Here is a 22023-nt window from a genome sequence, read left to right as displayed (position 1 = left end):
ATGTTTATCTCACTTGTAACAGTATGCAGTATTTTGTGGTTTCTTTTTTTTTTAAATTGTTTTAATGTATATTTATTTTTTGAGAGAGAGGGAGACAGACAGAGCATGAGCAGAGGAGGGGCAGAGAGAGAGGGAGACACAGAATCTGAAGCAGGCTCCAGGCTCTGAGCTGTCAGCACAGAGCCCAAAGTGGGGCTGAAACTCACAGATTGCAAGATCATGACCTGAGCCGAAGTCGGACGCTCAACTAACTCAGCCACCCAGGCACCCCTAGTTCATAGTTTCTGGAAATGTTTGCTAAATCATAAAATGATTATTCAAGGTTGCCTTAATTTGCATTTTATTTCTGTTCTGGCTTAACATTTGATTTTGTGGATTTTTTTTTACTATTTGTATTTTCCTCTTATATGAAATGTACATTTATGTCATTGGCCCTTGTTTCTATTAGGACATTGATCATTTTCTTTAGATTTAATACAACCCTTTCTGTTGTATGTTATAATATTTTAAGTAAATATTTCTTCTAGTCTTTGTTGTCTTTTTAATTCAGATTTAAGAAATGAGTAATGCTATGATTTTACATCCTACAGGTAAACTATGGAAAAGTTTGTAATGACAGTAGAAAAGCATTGAAATTCACTGTCTCCGATGGCTGCAGTTCAGAATTTGTTTTTGTGCCATATGGTAGCACCATTGCTGTTTATACAATTTACTCAGGAGAACAGATAACTATGCTTAAGGGACATTATAAAAGTGTTGACTGCTGTGTATTTCAGTCTCATTTCCAGGTAAGAATGTTACTTAAGGGAATTTAAAATGTTCAGTTAGCTAGCTTGCTAGGCTAGTTGTATATAAAAGAGTAAATTGTAATTTCAGTCTGAGGAATTATACTTTTAATCCACATTTGAGCTAGGGTTTATGTAATAGAGGATAATATAGGATAAATTTTTAGATAGTATGGGATATTTGTATGAGTCAATATAATATTGTGCAACTTGACTGAAATAAGTCTTTTCTTCTGCATATGGGCTCCATTTATTTGGCAGATGAAAATCTCTAGCAAATTAAAATAATGTCTTACAGGCAGTCTTTTGAGAAAAGCTGTAATACTACGTGTCTAATCGCAAAATATAGTTTTTGTATCTTGATTTATGTATATGTGAATCTGTCTCAGATTTTCTTTTATTTTCTGCCGGGGCTAGTCAGATTGCTTTTGAGTTGATGCAATTTACATAATTTCTTAAATACCTATGCTTAAAAACCTATGGATGTTTGTTTTAACATCCTGACCTTTTTCTTTCATCTTACCAAGGAATCAGGTTATTTTTTTCAGAGAATATTTGCGCAGATTACCTCCTGTGTTCCTTTAAGTGAGTCTCTTATAGAGCAAGAATATTGGTATTTTCCCTATTTTGTAGGTAAAGAAATTGAGGCTCATGAGAATTAAATACTGATATAATGAACATTATGGATTATTAGAGCTAGGAAGGATTTTATCACCTGGTAAAGCTCTTAATCGTTTATTCATTACTTAATTTGTGTCTGACACAGTGCTTATTTTTCAGCCAGCACACATCAGTATGCCAATAGCCAGTATTAAAATATTCAAATACATATCTTACTGTTTGTTAAAGAGCTGTTGCACCAAGCCCCCTAGGTGGCCTCTAGCTTCACCCCCTCTCCTGAGGCCTCCTAGATTATACCTCAGCCCAGCAACTAACAGGGACCTTCAGGACCCTGCTCTCACTCTATGGCTATTATCTCTTCTGATTGGTCAGTATCCTGATGTAAGAGTTAAATATTTTTACTTTTTTATTTTTTTATTTTTAATTTACATCAAAGTTAGTTAGCATATAGTGCAATGTTTTCAGGAGTAGATTCGAGTGATTCATCCCCAATGTATAATACCCAGTGCTCATCCCAACAAGTGTCTACCTTAATGTCCCTTACCCATTTAGCCCATCCCCTCCACCTACAGCCCCTCCAGCAACCCTGTTTGTTCTCTGTATTTAAGAGTCTCTTATGTTTTGTCTCCCTCCCTGTTTTTATATTCTTTTTGCTTCCCTTCCCTAATGTTCATCTGTTTTATATCTTAAATTCCTCATATGAGTGAAGTCATATGATATTTGTCTTTCTCTGACTTATTTCACTTTTCATAATACCCTCTAGTTCCATTCACATTGTTGCAAATGGCGAGATTTCATTCTTTTTGATTTCCAAGTAATACTCCATTGTATGTATATATATATATATATATATATATATATATATATATATATATATACCACATCTTCTTTATCCATTCATTTGCTGATGGAAATTTGGACTCTTTGCATACTTTGGTTTTTGTCATTAGTGCTGCTCTAATTTAGTTTTACTTCTGAGAGAAGACTAAAACACCAGAGAAGTGACATGACTTGCCCCAAGCTGCAAGTAATTATTCATAGAGCATGGTTATCTATTCAAAGAAATTCTTAGAATACTATACCTCTGTTCTTGTGCAGAGCCACACAGAGATACAGCTAAGATTTTAAACTGGGTATCCTGACTATAAATTATTGCTTTCCGCCAAATCAGAACTTCCTAACAGGTGTGCCTATAATGGACTAGAAGTGTGCCAAGATACTGATGCCCACCAGTTCCTGGAATAGCTGAGACAAGCTGGGACACCCAGGAACCTGAGGCAAGTTGCCTCCTAATACCATTTCTCTAGGCGTTGCGCACTCCTATTTGAATCATTGCACCATATTAGAAAGCTTCCAACTCTTATCCCATTATATCTATTATGATTTTTGAAAAGGAAAATAATTATAAGTCTCAAAAATAAAATAGGATAATACTTTGCATCTATTTAGCAGCAGAACCCTTTTCCAAATTAAATATTATACAGAATTTACTATCTGAAGGCAAAATTGGTATTTATAGTAATTCGATCATAAATATAAAAATCTAACAAGATATATGTAACATCAAAATAGATAATGATAATAACGGATTTTACCCATTGACTAAAATAGGAATCCATGAATCCATTCAGGTATAAGTAAGTAAACTAATAAATTGGAAGTCTAATGAGGACTGGGATATTGCCATAGTCCCAGAGTACCTCCCTGCAAAATATTAATTGCAAAGGTAAAATGTGTACTTTTATCTTGAAGAAGCCTGACATATATTACCTTAATTAAATAATCAAAATTAGTAACCCAGTTACATGATATTCCTTCTGTGATAGTACTGACAAAGCTGCATCACCTGAATTTAAGCATGAGGAAACAAGAAAATATGAAGGACATTCCACAAAATAACTGGTGTGTATCTTCAAATTTCTCAATGCCAGGAAAGCCAATGGGGAGAGTGAAGAACTATTCCAGACTAAAGGAAAGTTAGAAGACATCACAACCAAGTGTAGCATGTGATTTTAATCTGGACCCTTCTGCTATAAAGGACATTTTTTCAGACAATTGGTGAAACTTGAAAGGAGTCTAAGAATTAGCTGGCAGTAATACATGGTGAATTTTTATATTTTGCTGGATACATTGTAATTGTATAGGAGAATCTCTTTATTCAAAGGAAATATATACTCAACTGTTGAGGATTGACAGGACTGGTTGTCAAGTTAGTCTCACATGTTGAGTTTTTTTTTTAATCTAATTTCCCAAACGAATACCTACACTTATCCCCAAAACTTCGGTATTTCAAATTTTTTCCATTTAATTGAAGTCTTTATTAGTCGTTCTAATTTAAGTGCTATCCCTTGTAAGCTGTCTTCTTTGAACATCTACAGAATTTCCTTTGTACCAGTGTGGCAATACTTAACCACATATTGCCTTGTAAACTTATCTGACCAAGTTACCTTAGAGATGTGTGTGTGTGTGTGTGTGTGTGTGTGTGTGTATCTTGCCTTCTCAGGAAATTAAATTGATCAAGGGCACTGAACATTTGAAAATATCTTTGCATCATCCACAATTAGTGTAACTATATATTCTAGATTTAACAATGCAGTCTGTAGAATTTTGTTCCCTTTGGGAAGTTTGATAATGTACAGCTAAATCTAATTTACTTTAATATTTTTACATTTATATTTCCTATAATAATTTTATTATCTTATTTTCCTTTTATCTAGAAACTTTCCTCTTTTTTTAGAAAAATATTAATTGTATCGTGCTTCAAATAGTTTTTGAGATGAACAATAATAAAAAAAATAAATAATTGCACCAGCAGAGCAGGAAAAAAGTTTACTATTAGAAATGTTTGCATAATTGGGATAGGACTTCTTCCACCACCGTTCCCTTTTTAAAATTTTTTCAGGGTTACTTCAATGAAAAATCAAAGCATACCTGGTGGAAGGTCCATCTAGTTTTTTTCCCTCACACTATGACTCTTTGGTTTATATCCTCCTTTTGCCTGTTGATACTGAATATTTGCCCATGTTGTTAAATGTTCTTAAAAAGCAAATGTAATGGAGGAAGAACAAATATTGTTAAAATGTCAATACTACCCAAAGCAATCTACATATTCAATGCAATGCCTATCAAAATAACACCAGCATTCTTCACACAGCTAGAACAAACAATCCTAAAATTTGTATGGAACCAGAAAAGACCTTGAATAGCCAAAGCAATCTTGAAAAAGAAAACCAAAGCAGGAGGCATCACAATCCCGGACTTCAAGCTATACTACAAAGCTGTAATCATCAAGACAGTATGGTACTGGCACAAGAACAGACACTCAGATCAATAGAACAGAATAGAGAACCCAGAAATGGACCCAGAAACCTATGGCCAACTAATCTTTGACAAAGCAGGAAAGAATATCCAATGGAATAAAGACAGTCTCTTCAGCAAATGATGCTGGGAAAACTGGACAGTGACATGCAGAAGAATGAACCTGGACCACTTTCTTACACCATTCACAAAAATAAACTCAAAATGGATGAAAGACCTCAATGTAAGACAGGAAGCCATCAAAATCCTTGAGGAGAAAACAGGCAAAAGCCTCTTTGATCTTGGCCACAGCAACTTCTTACTCAACTTACTTAACTTCTTGCCTCTTGTCTCCGGAGGTAAGGGAAACAAAAGCAAAAATGAACTACTGGGACCTCATCAAAATAAAAAGTTTCTGCACATTGAAGGTAACAATCAGCAAAACTAAAAGGCAACCGACAGAATGGGAGAAGATATTTGCAAATGACGTATCAGATAAAGGGTTAGTATCCAAAATCTGTAAAGAACTTATCAAATTCAACACCCAAAAAACAAAGAATCCAGTGAAGAAATGGGCAAAAGACATGAATAGACACTTCTCCAAAGAAGACATTCAGATGGCCAACTGACACATGAAAAAATGCTCAACATCACTCATCATCAGGGAAATACAAATGGAAACCACAATGAGATACCACCTGACACCTGTCAGAATGGCTAACATTAACAACTCAGGCAACAACAGATGTTGGTGAATGCGGAGAAAGAGGCTCTCTTTTGCACTGTTGGTGGGAATGCAAGCTGGTGCAGCCACTCTGGAAAACAGTATGGAGGTTCCTCAAAAAACTAAAAATAGAACTACCCTATGACCCAGCAATTGCACTACTAGGTATTTATCCACGGGATACAGGTGTGTTGTTTCGAAGGGACACGTGCACCCAGTGTTTATAGTAGCACTATCAACAATAGCCAAAGTATGGAAAGGGCCCAAATGTCCATCGATGAATGAATGGATAAAGAAGATGTGTGTGTGTGTGTGTGTGTGTATATATATATATATACACACACATATATATATATATATATACACACACACACACACACACACACACACACACAATGGAGTATTACTCAGCAATCAAAAAGAATGAAATCTTGCCATTTGCAACTACGTGGATGGAACTGGAGGGTATTATGCTAAGTGAAATTAGAGAAAGACAAAAATCATATGACTTCACTCATATGAGGACTTTAAGAGACAAAACAGATGAACATAAGGGAAGGGAAACAAAAATAATATAAAAACAGGGAGAGGGACAAAACATAAGAGACTCATAAATATGGAGAACAAACAGAGGGTTACTGGAGGGGGTATGGGAAGGGGGTTGGGCTAAATGGGTAAGGGGTGTTAAGGAATCTACTCCTAAAATCATTGTTGCGCTATATGCTAACTAATTTGAATGTAAATTAAAAAAAATAAAAGCAAATGTAATGGTTATATAATATCCCATCTTATGAATGCAACATAAATTTATATATAAACCGTTACCCTACTCTTGGACATTTATTTCCATATTTTGTTATTTAAATATAATACTGCTAATATCCTTGAGTTTCATGCATGTCTTTGGCATGACTTCTTAGAAACACATACAGGGGAATCCGGGTGGCTCAGTCAGTTAAGCGACTGACTTCAGCTCAGGTCATGATCTCGCAGTTTGTGAGTTCAAGCCCTGCGTCGGGCTCTGTGCTGACAGCTCAGAGCTGGAGCCTGCTTTGGATTCTGTGTCTCCCTCTTCTCCTCGTGCTCTGTCTCTCTCTGTCTCTCAAAAATAAATAAATGTTAAAAAAAATTTAGAAATGCATACAAAAACTTTTGACATGTATTGAGATTCCCTTCTCCAAAAAGATCATGCCAATTTATACCATCTTTATATGAGAGTATCTATTTCACTGCCCCATAGGAATGTTTTTAGTACTAGCAATATGACATTCCTTAAGTTCTTAAATTTTTTTTAATGTTTTTATTTATTTTTGAGTGAGAGAAAGCGTGAGAAGGGGAGGGGCATAAAGAGAGGGAGACACAGAATCAGAAGCAGGCTCCAGGCTCTGAGCTGTGAGCACAGATCCCAACATGGAGCTCAAACTCATGAACCATGAGGTAATGACCTGAGCCAAAGTCGGATGCTTAACCCACTGAGCCACCCAGGCGCCCCATTCTTTAAGTTCTTTTGGGGAAGGGAATGAACATTGTTCAGGCGTGTGTAAACAGCATATTCATAAAGACATTGACAGACTGTGCATCAGCCCAAGCTTTCCCTTATAAAAGAAACTTCTCAATAAGCATGGCATATGGTTCTTAAAGCTCTTCTCTTGAACAGTAGCTAGTTAGGCAGCTAAATAATGAGCTAAATAATATTTTTTGTGAACTTCTGGCCTATTAGTTAGAAACTCATATGGTTTCTTTATTGATGTCCTTATTAAAATTCATTTGTTAGCAGAGAAGGACAAACTCTTAATTCCATTTTTTTTCCTCTTTCTACTCTGACATTTGAAATAAATGAATACTATGATTGATAAAAACCACTAGGTTTTTGAATCTTCTTGTGAAATTTTCACATTAGCAAGCTCTGACATATCCTAACAATATTTTAAAATACAGAACACGGCTTTACTGCATCTTAAGTAAGCAAACAAAGGGCATCAGCTCACTTTCTTTGGGGAGTAGAAATACAATTAATCTAAATGGTCTAACGTAAGAATTAATTATTTAAATGATGTAGTTCATTTCAGATTGGCACCAGCTTTAAATTGACCCACAATCACGTTTCCTTTCTGTGTTACAGGAACTTTATAGTGGTAGCAGAGACTGCAATATACTTGCTTGGGTTCCATCCTTATATGAACCAGTTCCTGATAATGATGAGGTAAGTCATATTTATACAACTTATACAGTGACTTGTAAATCATAAAGAAGGTAGTTTTATTAATTTAGTTCATATGAGAGAAACTTTTAAGGTATTTCTTGCTGTTTTCAGACTGTGAAAATAATTTGCCTGTTATAACACATTTGGAAAATCCAGAAAAATATTGAAAGAATGACATAAATTTCTAAAATTGAATTAGTATTAAAACTTTCATTTATTTCATTGTTTTTTTTCCCTATGCATATGTGTTTTTTTTAAACATAGTTAATATACTTGGACATAGGACTTGGCATTCTACTTCACTCAATAATGAGTCTTTTTTCCATGTCATTAATAACTCTTTGTAATTTTTTTTAATAATATAGCATGCTTTCATCTATATATCACAATTTACTTAAATATTTACATATTAGGATACATTTCTTTTAATAATTGTAAACAAATCAAGGTAAATATCTGTTCATAAATTGTTTATATTTCTGATTGCTTATTTGGATAAATTCCTAGAAGTAGATTTTATGTCTTGAGTTACCATATACAACATTTTTAAGCCTCTTTATTCACACTCTCAAATTTTACCAACTTACACTCCTAAGAGCAGTCTGTTAGTAGTATAAATTGGTATAAATATGACCTATGATCATGGGAATAAAATGTAGTAGGTAGGGATGCCTAGATGGCACAGTCGATTAAGCCTCCAACTCTTGATCTTGGCTCAGGTCATGATCTCGCAGTTCATGAGTTGAAGCCCCGCATCATGCTCTGCACCGATGGTGTGGAATCTGCTTGGGATTTTTCTATGTTCACTTCAACCCCTATGTCACATAAGCCCCTCCCCCGCTTGTGTGCATACACATGTGCATGCTCTTTCTCTAAATAAATTAATTAACTTTTAAAAAATGCAGTACGTAAACAAAGATGAATAGGACATGCTCCCTGGTCTTAGGTAGTAGCTTCTGTATTTTTTTTTACTCTGTATTACACTGTCCAAAAGTGATATCTTTCCCACCAAAGATTCTTTTACTAAGCACTGTTAATCATCCCTGTTTATCTTAAGTTTTAGGATATAAGAAGTCAGATATCTAAAACCAACATTTACGTATATAATGTTTTAAAGATTAAAATATAAATAATTCAGTTAGAAACACCTTGACTTAATCTTACCAAGTCATAGTATAAAAACAAAGCATCCTAAATGGAGATGAAAGTTATTGATAGAGCAAGTTTAAAATTCTGAAAATATCTTTCATATATTTAGTTCCTTTATGAAAACATGACTCTCCAAAATCACATGGAAATGAGTTTTTATGGGGGTAGTTGATGCCGTTTAGCAGCTATTGAAAAATATATTTCATACCTAAATTTGCAACTGCTTTGGTTACTGCAGTAGAAAGCCTGTGAATTATTTTCTTTTGGCCCTAATCCAAATGAAAGAGAAGAAAAATGCAATGATGAATCTTCAAGCACCTAGCCAAATGCTGTATGGATATTGTCAGATTTCACCACATGTCTAATTTGGTTTATTATGGCTTTGATTAGTTTTAGTGTACAGCTGCTTTTAAATGACTGGATGCTTTTCTGTAGCAAGCTTATATGGCCAAATACTTTGGTTTAGCCATTTATTTTGCATTATTTAATTGCTGTGTCCTGCTGTTTGGGAATTACTGTGTACATTAAATCCAAGTTAAAACACTACAGCCTATGTTAAGAAGTATAACAATCATTTACCAAATGAAAACAATAAAAATAAATTAAATCTATGACTTACATATGGAGAAAGGATATTAGAAGAAAACTAAATTGCTTAATTTATGAAGGTAGTCTTTGCCTCTGGTGGCTTATTTATTTCTTACTGTGTAGTTGTAGTGATAGTTTGAACTCCTCATCTAGAAGGATTTTTGCATATGGGAAATTAAACTGAAGTAGGAAAGCAAATAGAGATGCCCGAAAAACAAGTTAGCCTTATATTTAAGTTTTAGAGCAATAAAACCTTGTCTTTTAAAATCTGTTTATACGCTTTAAGGTAGACATCATTTTCATAAAATGGTATGTCTAAGATTATTTTCACAAAACTTTAGTTCAAAAGATTCCTGTGAATGTAGGTAGCACATGACTGTGATCATGATGCAGATCCCAGGAGAAGTCCATCTTCACCAAACCCTACTCCTCACATGTGTATTTACTATTTAACTCATATTTTTAAGTGTTTGTATCTCAGCTATCAAATAAATGATGCTGCAGTTTCCAAGAAATGTGCAGTAATATGCTTCAAAACAGAACACAGACACACATACGTACACACTCACTTAGTCTTCAGTTTTAGGTAAACTAATAATAATACTGGTAACTGGGTTTGAATCCCTGTTCTGCCATCCATTATGGATCAGGGACAGGTTTACGATATCACCAAATACCAGAATCATGAAGCAGATTGTTCTTCAGTTTCCTTTCAAATCCACCCTTGAGATTAGATTTATTTTCCTATCAACCAACATATTAGAGGTATTTCTTCTGATATCCAAAATAGAGGAGGAATTTAGCTACCATAAGAAATTGGAGGGCATTGGGTAATAGAGACAGGTTTTATGATCTTAAGCATAGATTAATGTATTATTTAAGTGGCAGGTTGTTTTTTTATATTCTGAGTACTCTGCCTTCCTTTTGCCCTCTTCCTGAAACTTGGTCATGGTCAAGGCAAGCCTATATAACTCCTAACCATTTTTCCCTGCCTAAGACCTATAAGGTGGCTACATTATAGTTTAAATCTGACCTCTCATCAAGAATCATACTTTATTTTTTTAAGTTTGTTTGTTTGTTTGCTTATTTTTTTTTTTAATATAATTTATTGTCAAGTTAGCTAACGTACAGTGCATACAGTGTATTCTCGGTTTTGGGGGTAGATTCCCATAATTCATCACTTCCATACAACATCCAGTGCTCATCCCAACAAACGCCCTCCTCAGTGCCCATTACGCATTTTCCCCTCTCCTTACCCCCCACTCCATCAACCCTCAGTTTGTTCTCTGTATTTAAGAGTCTCTTATGGTTTACCTTCCTTCCTCTCTGTAACTATTTTTTCCCCTTCCCCCAAGGTCTTCTGTTAAGTTTCTCAAGTTCCACATATGAGTGAAAACATATGATCTATTTCTTTCTCTGACTGACTTATTTCACTTAGCATAATACCCTCTAGTTCCATCCACATTGTTGCAAATGGCAGGATTTCATTCTTTCTCATTGCCAAGTAGTATTCCATTGTATATATAAACCATGTCTTCTTTATCCATTCATCGGTTGATGCACATTTGGGCTCTTTCCATAATTTGGCTATTGTTGAAAGTGCTGCTATAAACACTGGGGTACATCTGCCCCTGTGAATCAGCACTCCTGTGTCCTTTGGATAAATTCCTGGTAGTGCTATTGCTAGGTCATAGGGTAGATCTATTTTTAATTTTTTGAGGAACCTTCATACTCTTTTCCAGTGCAGCTGCACCAGTTTGCATTCCCACCAAAAGTGCAAGAGGGTTAGCCTTTCTCCACATCCTAGCCAACATCTGTTGTTTCCTGAGTTGTTAATTTTCGCCCCCTGACCGGTGTGAGGTGGTATCTCAATGTGGTTTTGATTTGAATTTCCCTGATGATGAGTGATGTTGAGTATCTTTTCATATGTCTGTTTGCCATCTGGATGTCTTCTTTGGAAAAGTGTCTATTCATGTCTCCTGCCCATTTCTTCACTGGATTATTTGTTTTTTGGGTGTTGAGTTTGGTAAATTCTTTATAGATTTTGGATACTAGCCCTTTATCTGATACGTCATTTGCAAATATTTTCTCCCATTCCATCCATTGCCTTTTAGTTTCGTTAATTGTTTCCTTTGCAGTGCAGAAGCTTTTCGTCTTGATGAGGTCCCAATAGTTCATTTTTGCTTTTATTTCCCTTGCTTTTGGAGACGTGTCGAGCAAGAAATTGCTGCAGCTGAGGTCAAAGAGGTTGTTGCCTGCTTTCTTCTCTAGGGTTTTGGTGGTTTCGTCTCACATTTAGGTCTTTCATCCATTTTGAGTTTATTTTTGTGTATGGTGTAAGAAAGTGGTCCACTTTCTCTTCTGCATGTTGCTGTCCAGTTCTCCCAGCACCATTTGTTAAAGAGACTGTCTTTTTTCCATTGGATATTCTTTCCTGCTTTGTCAAAGATTAGTTGGCCGTACATTTGTGGGTCCAATTCTGGGTTCTCTATTCTGTTCCATTGGTCTATGTGTTTTTGTGCCAGTACTATACTGTCTTGATGATTATAGCTTTGTAGTAGAGGCTGAAGTCTGGGATTGTGATGCCTCCCATTTTGGTTTTCTTTTTCAACATTACTTTGGCTATTCAGGGTCTTCTCTGGTTCCATACAAATTTTAGAATTGTTTGTTCTAGCTTTGAGAAGAATGCCGGTGCAATTTTGATTGGGATTGCAATGAATGTGTAGATTGCTTTGGGTAGTATTGACATTTGAACAATATTTGTTCTTCCAATCCATGATCATGGAATGTTTTTCCATATCTTTGTGTATTCAGTTTCTTTCATAAGTTTTCCATAGTTTTCAGCATACATATCTTTTACATCTTTGGTTAGGTTTATTCCTAGGTATTTTATGGTTCTTGGTACAATTGTAAATGGGATCGATTTCTTGATTTCTCTGTTATTTCATTATTGGTATATAGAAATGCAACTGATTTCTGTACATTGATTTTGTATTTTGGGGTGCCTGGGTGGCTCAGTTGGTTAAGCATCCAAGTTCAGCTTAGGTCATGATCTCACAGTTTGTGAGTTCGAGCCCCAGGTGGGGTTCTGTGCTATAAACTCAGAACCTGGAGCCTGCTTTGGATTTTGTGTCTCTCCTTCTCTATCTGCCCTTCCCCTGCTCACACTATATCTCTCTCTATCGAAAAGAAATAAACATTTAAAAAAAATTTTTAAAGAATCTTACTTTATTTTGATAGTCACACAGTACATAGATGTTTTATTTACCACTTTATAGATATATACAGTTGACCCTAAACAATCAGGGGGATTCAGATACTGACACACACCCCCATGCAATTAAAAATCCTTATGTAACTTTTGAGTCCTTCATAGCTTATCTACTAATAGACAAGTGTTGATCGGAAGCCTTACCCATAACATAAAACGGTCAGTTAACATGTATTTTGTATATGTATAATAAACTGTATTTTTACAATAAAGTAAGCTAGAGAGAATAAAATGCTTTTAAGAAAATCATAAGGAAGAGAAAATACATTTACAGTATTGTACTGTATGAGGCACCTGGGTGGCTTAGTCGGTTGAGCATCTGACTCTTGATTTTAGCTCAGGTCATGATCTCATGGTTCATGAGTTTGAATCCCACATTGGGCTCCACACTGACAGTGCAGAGCCTGCTTGGAACTCTCTCTCTCTCTCGCTCTCCTTCTCTGCCCCTCCCATGCACTGTCTCAAAATAAACTAAAAAAACAGAACAATACTGTACTGTATTTATCAAAAAAAATCTGCATATAAGTGGACTTACATAGTTCAAAGTCCTGTTTTTCAGGGGTGACTATAAAATCACTTGCTGACATAGACAGCCCTGTACTCTGTCTGTAGAGGATTTCCAGTAATGACCAATAAGAAATTTAGAATATATCAAGGTGTATATGGGGTAGATGTAAGGTTTGGTTTTCTTCTCCTTTCCCATTATTTGGACCTGGACTAGATCCACTCTAAATCATGGTTTTCTATCTCCATAACATTTACAACGATCTGTCAGTAGAACAGGCAACCTGGTGAGGTTGAGGTGGATATGTTCAAGCATGGAAAGAATGTCCACTAGCAGATGTTACAGAGAAAACTTAAATAATAGATGGTAGCTATACTGCATCTGTGAGTCGCAAACGATAATATGGGTACCATATCTATATACAACATTTCTACTATAGCTTTTAATTACAAGTGTGTCTTATTTGTGATGTTTCTAGCAATAAAATGTAACTGTAATGATAGTACTGTAATGCATCTATATTATCCTTTACTACTATAAACAGTAAAATTTATAGTATTTGTGTATTAGTACAGTATTTATCAAAATTGATCAGTATTTCATTTCAATTTTCACATAATTATTTTCGCTTCTTTGCTCACTGTAATAACAATAACTTACAATTAAATGTAATTTTGCATCTCTCTTGAGTCTTCAAATGAAATTTAAATATCTAATAAGTTATATCTTGGGCTTCCATAGTAGAGTTAGGAGGCATGACCTTTGTGTGACTTATCCACTAAGGGACATTTTGGGGACATATCTAAGGCAGAGTTAAAGACTTCTAAAGATAGAGTAGGGGAGAAGAAATCACCTAACCCCCAAGGACAATACATCTTTATTTTTTAAATTTTAGTTCCAGTATAGTTAACATACAGTGTTATGTTAGTTTCAGGCGTACAACATAGTGATTCAACAATTCTATTGAGGAACAATATATTCCTCATTGCTCATCATGATAAGTGTACTTTTAATCCCCTTCACCTATTTCACCCATCCCTGCATCCACCTCTCCTCTGGTAACCATCAGTTTGTTCTCTATAGTTAAGAGATATACATCTTTAAATTAACACTCACTAAACAACCTAACTTAATAGTTAAATTATAAACCTAGGAAGATAGGAAATTCAGTGAACATTTGTATGAAAAAATAAATGAACAGACTTTAGTGTGTTACAATCATTGACTGCATATCAGTGGACTGCTGATAGATAGCTGAGGTTTGGCAATAGTTTTTTTATCTGGACATTTGAGATATAATGGAATTTTGTTTATACAACTAAGTGATGATAGCCAACATAAGGTTTAATAATGGTGACAATAGCAAACATTAGGTTTAGTAATAGATTCTGATCTATAGCTTTAACAGCCATAAAGAATACTTAAATTAATATGTCATTTTCTAACTATCCTGACTGATACTTGGGGAATTTACTGGAAATGCTCACTTTTCTACTGTTATCATTGTTTAAATTATAAGATTCTAAGTCATCATATCAAAAATGTGATGAGCATGCTTAGACACAGGGGTTGCTCTTAACATAAAACATTGCTGTATGTTGTACAAGGCACTATCTCAAATTATTTAAGAGTAGCCTTGGTGCTAATACATTATTGGGTTTGGGGTCTGAACACACTTGTAGCAAATGTAAAAGCTGCAGAATAAGACACAAATTTGGTTCATAATACCCAGATACTCAAAAAAAATGAGACCTTCTTAAAACCCTTGAGTCATTTGCCCCAGAATAGGAAGTTTGCTATTCAAAAACTTTCTTCACGGGGCACCTGTGTTGCTCAGTCAAGCATCCAAGTTTGGCTCAGGTCATGATCTCACGGTTCGTGAGTTCGAGCCCCGCATCAGTCTCTGTGCTGATAGCTTGGAGCCTGGAGCCTGTCAGATTCTGTGTCTCCCTCTCTCTCCACCCCTCCCCTGCTCACTCTCTCAAAAATAAATAAACATTAAAAAAAATAAAAACAAAAACAAAAACTTTCCTCAGAAAGTGAATTGATTTGAAATGTCACAGATAATTAATATTCCTCTAATTGCTGATTACTTTTATTAGGTACAACTCTAAACTTATAAGAATATTGTGATGTTTTGTTGTTTCATTTTTTATATGTGTATTTATTTTGAATGAGAGAGAAAGAGCAAGCACAAGTGGGGGAGGTACAGAGAGAGAGGGAGAGAGAGAGAGAATCCCAAGCATGCTCTGCACTGTCAGCAGAGCCCTACTCATGGCTCAGTCTCACAAACCATGAGCTCATGATCTGAGCCAAAATCAAGAGTCAGATGCTTAACCAACTGAGCCACCTAGGCACCCCTGTTTTGTTGTTTTAAATAAACACCATCCAAATGCATGTTATCTTGAAAAGAAAACTCCCTGGAAAACCTATATGCTGATGACAAATATGTTACCATTTTTGACACATTTTTCATATACTTCTGAGCTACTTTACCAGCTATCTAAATAAATAAACAAACAAACAAACCTCGCTACTTAATAACTTTGGTCTTCGGACCAAAGATGGTGTTACTTAGTTTGATGAACATCTTATTCCCCTTATATGGATATTTGCTTATTTGTAAAGTCAAGTCCACTTAAATAATAAAAAGTTGCCAACATTAATATCTTGGGCTATCAGGTCAGACTGTAGACCTGAATCCATTCTTAGCATCCATTAACATGGATGTTAATGTGCTGTCTTCTTCACATAATTCCAAAGACGTGCAGAAACATAGCAGCATCATGGTATATACATAAATGCATTTATGTATATGTTTGTAAGGTGACTACTTTGAAGGAAACACAGATAATTTGGATAAATTCTGGCCTATTTAAAATGAAGCTACATTGCCTTACATTGTATGTGGGGTGTTTCTTGTAGCAAATGTAAAAGCTGCAGAATAAGACACAAATTTGGTTCATAATGCCCACATACATTGTATTTTATTTTAAATGAACAATTTTATTTACTTTCAAAATACTGTAATTGCTTTTCATTTGATATATTTCATAACTATTGTGAGCTTAAAATTATGAGGTAAGACAATCAAATTTTCCTTTTCCTTCCCTTTTTTAGCCTACAACCAAATCACAGTTAAATCCAGCATTTGAAGATGCATGGAGCAGCAGTGATGAGGAAGGATGACCATCAATCCTGAGTACCTCTGTGTCTCTGTTGATGAAACTTTTAAAATGCGACTGTTTTGTGTGGGTATTGTTTTCTTCTTAACTGTCCAGTGACAGCTAAATTATCATTAAAATTGGAATTCCTTTTTTAATTTAAAAAGAAGTCTTCCTCTAAGCCACAAATAACTGTATTGCTTCTTTCTAATTCCATAAATATACATGCTCCTTATAAGTAATTCAAATGACTTTTGAACAGTCACCTGGAACCATATCACCCTAAGGTAACTACTACTAACATTTTGGTGGCCATTCTTCCATGCATCTTTTTATAACATAATTTTACGTAATGGGATGTTTGGCATGTTGCTGCTGTCATGGAAGTTCCTCTCCTCCCACATGAGCATCTCTCTCCCCATCCCTGACGACAGTCCACATTATTAACCAAGTATGTGTGTGTGTTCTTTCACATTTTACAATCCTATATGGACCTATATAGATATAGATGGGGAAGTATTTTTATTTTGCAAAAATGGAATGTATACAGTTCTGTCTTGATTTTGTTTCCAGTTAAAGCTCATAGGAGTCCTTGTTATTTGGTATAAATAGGCATTTGTCTATATTTTTGTTGTTTTCTGTGTTCCTTATACTCTGGCCTTTGGGGCCTTGATCCTGGTGACACTGCCCTCTCCCAAGACTAGCTAATTCCTAGGGATAACACAGGACTCCCTTGGGAGCCTGCCTTTCATATACAAACCAACCAATCCAGAGTCCATATCCCCAACCCTCATATACCAAGGCAATATTCTCCCTGCCCTAATTCACCCTAGGGCCACCCTTGTATGCCACGGTCTACTGAAATTATTCAAACTATCCAACACTAAACTTGGTGTACCTACCCTGCCTCACTCAATCCTTCCCACAAAAATTCCAGTAAAGGTTTTGACCCATTCTTTGCCCTTCCCTTTGAGAGGTGGCCTCCTGACCAATCCTGGCCCTTCTCCTGTGGCCCTGCATAGCATGGTGTGCCAGGTCTCCTGGTTTTAGGGATTTGTGAGTATAAACTTCTTCCATCATGACCATCTCTGTGTCTGTATATCTTACCATACCTGCTGAGAACAAATCCCACGTAAAAATCTTAACACAGTTGGCACAACAAGCTGGGTGATTTGACACCAAATGGAAATTATATGTCCTCAAACTGCTCTTGGCTTAAAACTATATCTAACAGTCAGTAGCCCCTGCCTGAAAGGGCACCCCTGATTTTGGTGCACTTGCAGCTTGGTGGCTTCTGCATTGCGTTGTTTTTTTGTTGTTGGGTATTGCCCTGATATCCCAATCTAAAGGGAGCACTTGATATATTTCCCCACGTTGGTGGACCACCCAGAGTCCAGGACAGAAAGTTCCCTCCGAAGGGGATTAGGGGTGACCACCCTCCCAGTGCCATGGGAGTTGAATCCATTGACTGGGTAGCACTGACCAGCAGTGAGGCCATCTGAGTCATGGAGATTGAAGTACCTAGTGTCTAGGGCATAATCATCTGCATCCACTTGCTGCTGTCTTAAGTGAGTTGTTCCTGTAACCACTAGGTTGTAAGAGGTCCCATCTCTGGAATTCTATAAATATACACTGTTTAATGAAAAGGGGGAGGAAAGGAAAGCTCTTAAGAGATTCTGCTTATCAGCATGCAAAGCATCTCATGCTCAAAACAAAAAAGTGTTACAGGTAAAGTTGATGCCACCATTGTTCTCCAAGATGTGGACTGTAGCTCCTCTAAGGTTGATTGGGACGTCCTGGACAAGGGCGCTGCGGCTCACAACAGACACCACTCAAGACCACCAGGAGCTTATTGGACAACATTTAGAAGATTTAAAAAAAAGAAAGAAAGAGAAAAAATTGAGCTGCCTAGAAATACAAGTCCTTCTAAAGGATTCTGTTTTTTAAAAGGTGGGAGTGTGAGGCAAGGACTGATTACTCTGTGCACTGGGCCATCCCAGGGAAAAGTTACCTAGAGATACCTGGGCCCTGCTTTTCCTCTTATCAGCCAGAAAAAGAAAGTGAAAACTGAATCTTCAGAGGGCAAAAGCCTGAAAAAGGGAGAAAACAAAGGAAAAATGACTGACACTATAGGTAGTCACAAGCCCAGGGGAAAAAAACAGGGACTTTCAGTCTTAGATACTAAGCAAATACCAGTCTAGCAAACACAGTGCTGGTCCTAAATTACTTACTGATATAAAAACAAAAGCAAGGGGCGCCTGGATGGCTCAGTCGGTTAAGCATCCAACTCTTGATTTCGTCTCACATCATGATCTCATGATTCATGGGTTCGAGCCCCACATCTAGCTCTATGCTGACAGTGCAGAGCCTGCTTGGGATTCTCTCTCTCACTGTGTCTCTCTCTGCCCCTACCCCACTCACTTGGGCATGCTCTCTCTCTCAAAATAAATAAACTAAAAAAAAATTTTTTTAACAAAAAAAGCAGGCCCTTAAATACAAGCAGAGAAAGTAAAAGGTAATTAAATAATATATACATATATAATAATAAAACAAAGTTTTATAATCCAATTGGAAATCCAAAATTTATATACTAAGATTAATATACTGAAGAATTTATATAACAAAAATATAAAGAGGTCACCTTATGATGGGTTACTATAAGCATTAGTGTTGTGGTCCCATCTATTGGTCTCCCCATACCCAATACTAAATATTAGGATTACTGATTCTATTCAAATACTGGTAAATATTTTGCTCTTATAGAGTTGGTCAGTGTGTTCTGTTTAGTGCCTATTTCAACAGCCTCTCAGCTGTAGTTTGCTGCCACCTTACAGGGACATAAGGAGTCTTTTCCAGGCTACCCATAAGGTACCTCTACAGCATTTCCATTGCATACAATCTGTAGACCAGATCTCAACTGCATCCGCCTTTTTCCAGGAGCACAGATACGACCTTACATTAATGGCATCCTCTTCCAAGGAGACTCATTTGATACATTCATTTAGGATATACATTCCAACATTTAGTACTTCTGGGGTTCTAATAGCAACATATTCTTTACTTATAGATTTTACTTCCAAATTAAAATCAACAGGGACTCCCATTAGTGCTCTCAAGGACTCCACTAAAGGCAACCTCTCGTCATGCCTCCAGCAGTCTCTGGACCTTTAGGATATCCATAAGCTGCCCAAGGGCTTCTGATGCAAGAAACTGCCCCTCTTAGCCTTGTACTATACTTCATTAAAACAACAAATAAATATATGCAGGGCCGTCTGGGAAATAGAGGCTCTCGCAGACCTGTCACCTTTCATACCCAGCAGCCTGTTACTCTTTAGGTCATGGAAACAGCACACTGGAAACTCAGTATAGCTACCAAGGCCTCCTTTTTTTTTTATTTTTTTTTTTATTTTTTTAAATTTTTTTTTTCAACGTTTATTTATTTTTTGGGACAGAGAGAGACAGAGCATGAACGGGGGAGGGGCAGAGAGAGAGGGAGACACAGAATCGGAAACATGCTCCAGGCTCTGAGCCATCAGCCCAGAGCCCGACGCGGGGCTCGAACTCACGGACCGTGAGATCGTGACCTGGCTGAAGTCGGACGCTTAACCGACTGCGCCACCCAGGCGCCCCCCAAGGCCTCCTTAAGATAAGATGGAGCCAAACCTGGGCTGTCTGGTATAATGCACCTGCAGGAGAAGGTGGCTTCCCCTATCCTCAGTCCTTTGCCAGATGCCATGGTGTTGGAGAGTGCTACCTCTCCCCTAGACCATTTGACCACCTGGGAAGACAGTTGGGATTAACTGAATGAACAGCAATGGGCACTGCTACCTGTCATACATGATGTAGTCAGCGGATATTGCTGCTTTTCATCTCTTGGCCAAGATGTCCGTAATAAAGGACAGGACCCAAGAAACAACACAGTTGGCCAAACTTCATGCAGTCATCTTAGTGCTGGATGTCCTAGCCAATCAGTAGTTTCATCTTCACATTAGTTATAAACTGTTGGGCCATTGCCTAAAAATTGTCCCTTTCAGGGAGAAACAAGCAAACTCTAGGACTCTCTTGCTTCACAGATAGCCGAAATCTAAATCAATTACACATCTCCAGCTGTATTAAGGTCACAATACAATGCCTTGCCCAGACACTCCATATTACCTTAGGAGTTATAGACACTACTTATAATAAGCAAGCTGTGCATTTTACTCCCCAAAATATGCAATGCTAGTCTTTTGGGAAAGGTATTCAATAGAACTTTCATGTCCCTTCTTGGTCCCAGATAGCTGGTTTGATTCGGAGATATAACGGCCTTCTCAAATAACTCCTTTTCAAATTCCATTCAGGTAAATGGACCCCTGAGGGGTCTCTTTCTTGCTCCAGACTTTACTCTCCTCTTCATTCAAGACCCTTTGGCCAAATTACACCTCACACCAGCTTAGAAAACTTTTCCATTGCCCTTTCCTATATTTAAAGGGAGATGTGTCTTGCCTCCATGTATATAAACATTTCATTATTTATGAGGCCCTTTTTATAATGTCTTTGCCTATCTTTATAAATTTTTTATCATTCTCCTATCCCAGAAAGGCCAAAGGCCATTTCAAGGACACGTACTCTTCTGGGACCCATTAACCAGATTGCATGGGCCAGAGAGCTGTTCATCTAATATGTGACTCATTTGAGCCTAAACTTCTACCAGAAAACAAAAACTGTGTCAACTGTTGACTGTTTACTGTTCACTGTTGGTCTTAGATCACTGTTCTGCATGATTTCATTAATTTCATTAATTAACCACAATCTGGAGGTCCAAATTCTCTAAATAAGCCATTGTTTCAACCAAACATGGCAAATGTTGAGACCCACATCACATCAAGTGAGTACCCCCTTGGAAAGGATACCCCATTCCACATCCTAGATAGTATTGCCCCAGTCCAAGACCTCACTCTTGGGAGATGACTTCATATCGGGCACTAAAACCTTGGCCTCAGCAGTGCCAATGGGCTGCCTCTCTTAAGGCAAAAATTGGACACAGGATATTTTTGCTTTTCTTCCTTTAATAGTAGGGATCTCATGATGTTTATGAGCTTACTGTCTGCTTAGCCCATGATCCAGCCATGTTCTTTGTTCCCTGCTACTCCCACCCTCCCATGCCCATAGAGAAATCTTGTCAATGTTACTACTGTCTGTGCCATTCTAAATATTAATGGAGATCATTGCTTTCCTCAGAGGCACTTGCCTCATATCAGTAAAAATCCTTCAACCCTCTGGGGAGAGGATCACATACTTACCAAGACTTTTTCCTTCTCTCACTTTGCATCTCCCACCATGACCAACACAGCCATTCTTTTCCCCTTGGTTACACACGATATCACAAATCTTTACATACACTTTACTAACATACCATTTAATCATACTAATCATACCCTGCACCATACTAATCATACCCTGCAACAAAATAACTGCTGGACCTGCCATATATATATATATATATATATATATATATATATACACACACACGCGCGCGCACACACACACGATAGAGATATAGGTATATGCTTTTATAGATAAAAGTATATATCTCATACTTTTAACATACTTTACAACTCCACCAAGATACTGTTAGAGACCACAAGAATTTCAGATCAATTTTCTTAGCCAATGCCACATAAATAGGACATATATTTAAGGGCTGGCCAACAAGGACTCTTTAAAACTCAACTTG

At 36.8% G+C, this 22023-nt stretch overlaps 1 protein-coding gene across 1 annotated transcript in view; it reads left to right on the top strand.

The window, feature by feature from the left end:
• The window catches only part of ERCC8 (ERCC excision repair 8, CSA ubiquitin ligase complex subunit), a 64297-nt gene extending 45720 nt beyond the window's left edge, over nt 1–18577 (top strand). Inside the window, exons 10-13 of the mRNA XM_030321603.1 lie at nt 591–788; nt 7550–7630; nt 16264–16394; nt 18036–18577. Coding sequence (XP_030177463.1) covers nt 591–788; nt 7550–7630; nt 16264–16332 — 348 coding nt within the window. The 3' untranslated portion in view covers nt 16333–16394; nt 18036–18577. The remainder of the gene's footprint in view (nt 1–590; nt 789–7549; nt 7631–16263; nt 16395–18035) is intronic.
• The last annotated feature ends 3446 nt before the right edge of the window (nt 18578–22023 follow it).

The sequence above is a fragment of the Lynx canadensis genome, chromosome A1, assembly GCF_007474595.2.
Source record: "Lynx canadensis isolate LIC74 chromosome A1, mLynCan4.pri.v2, whole genome shotgun sequence".
In the NCBI taxonomy this organism is placed as follows: domain Eukaryota; kingdom Metazoa; phylum Chordata; class Mammalia; order Carnivora; family Felidae; genus Lynx; species Lynx canadensis.
Note: the sequence above shows the minus strand (reverse complement) of the source record. Positions and strands in the feature narration are given on the sequence as shown.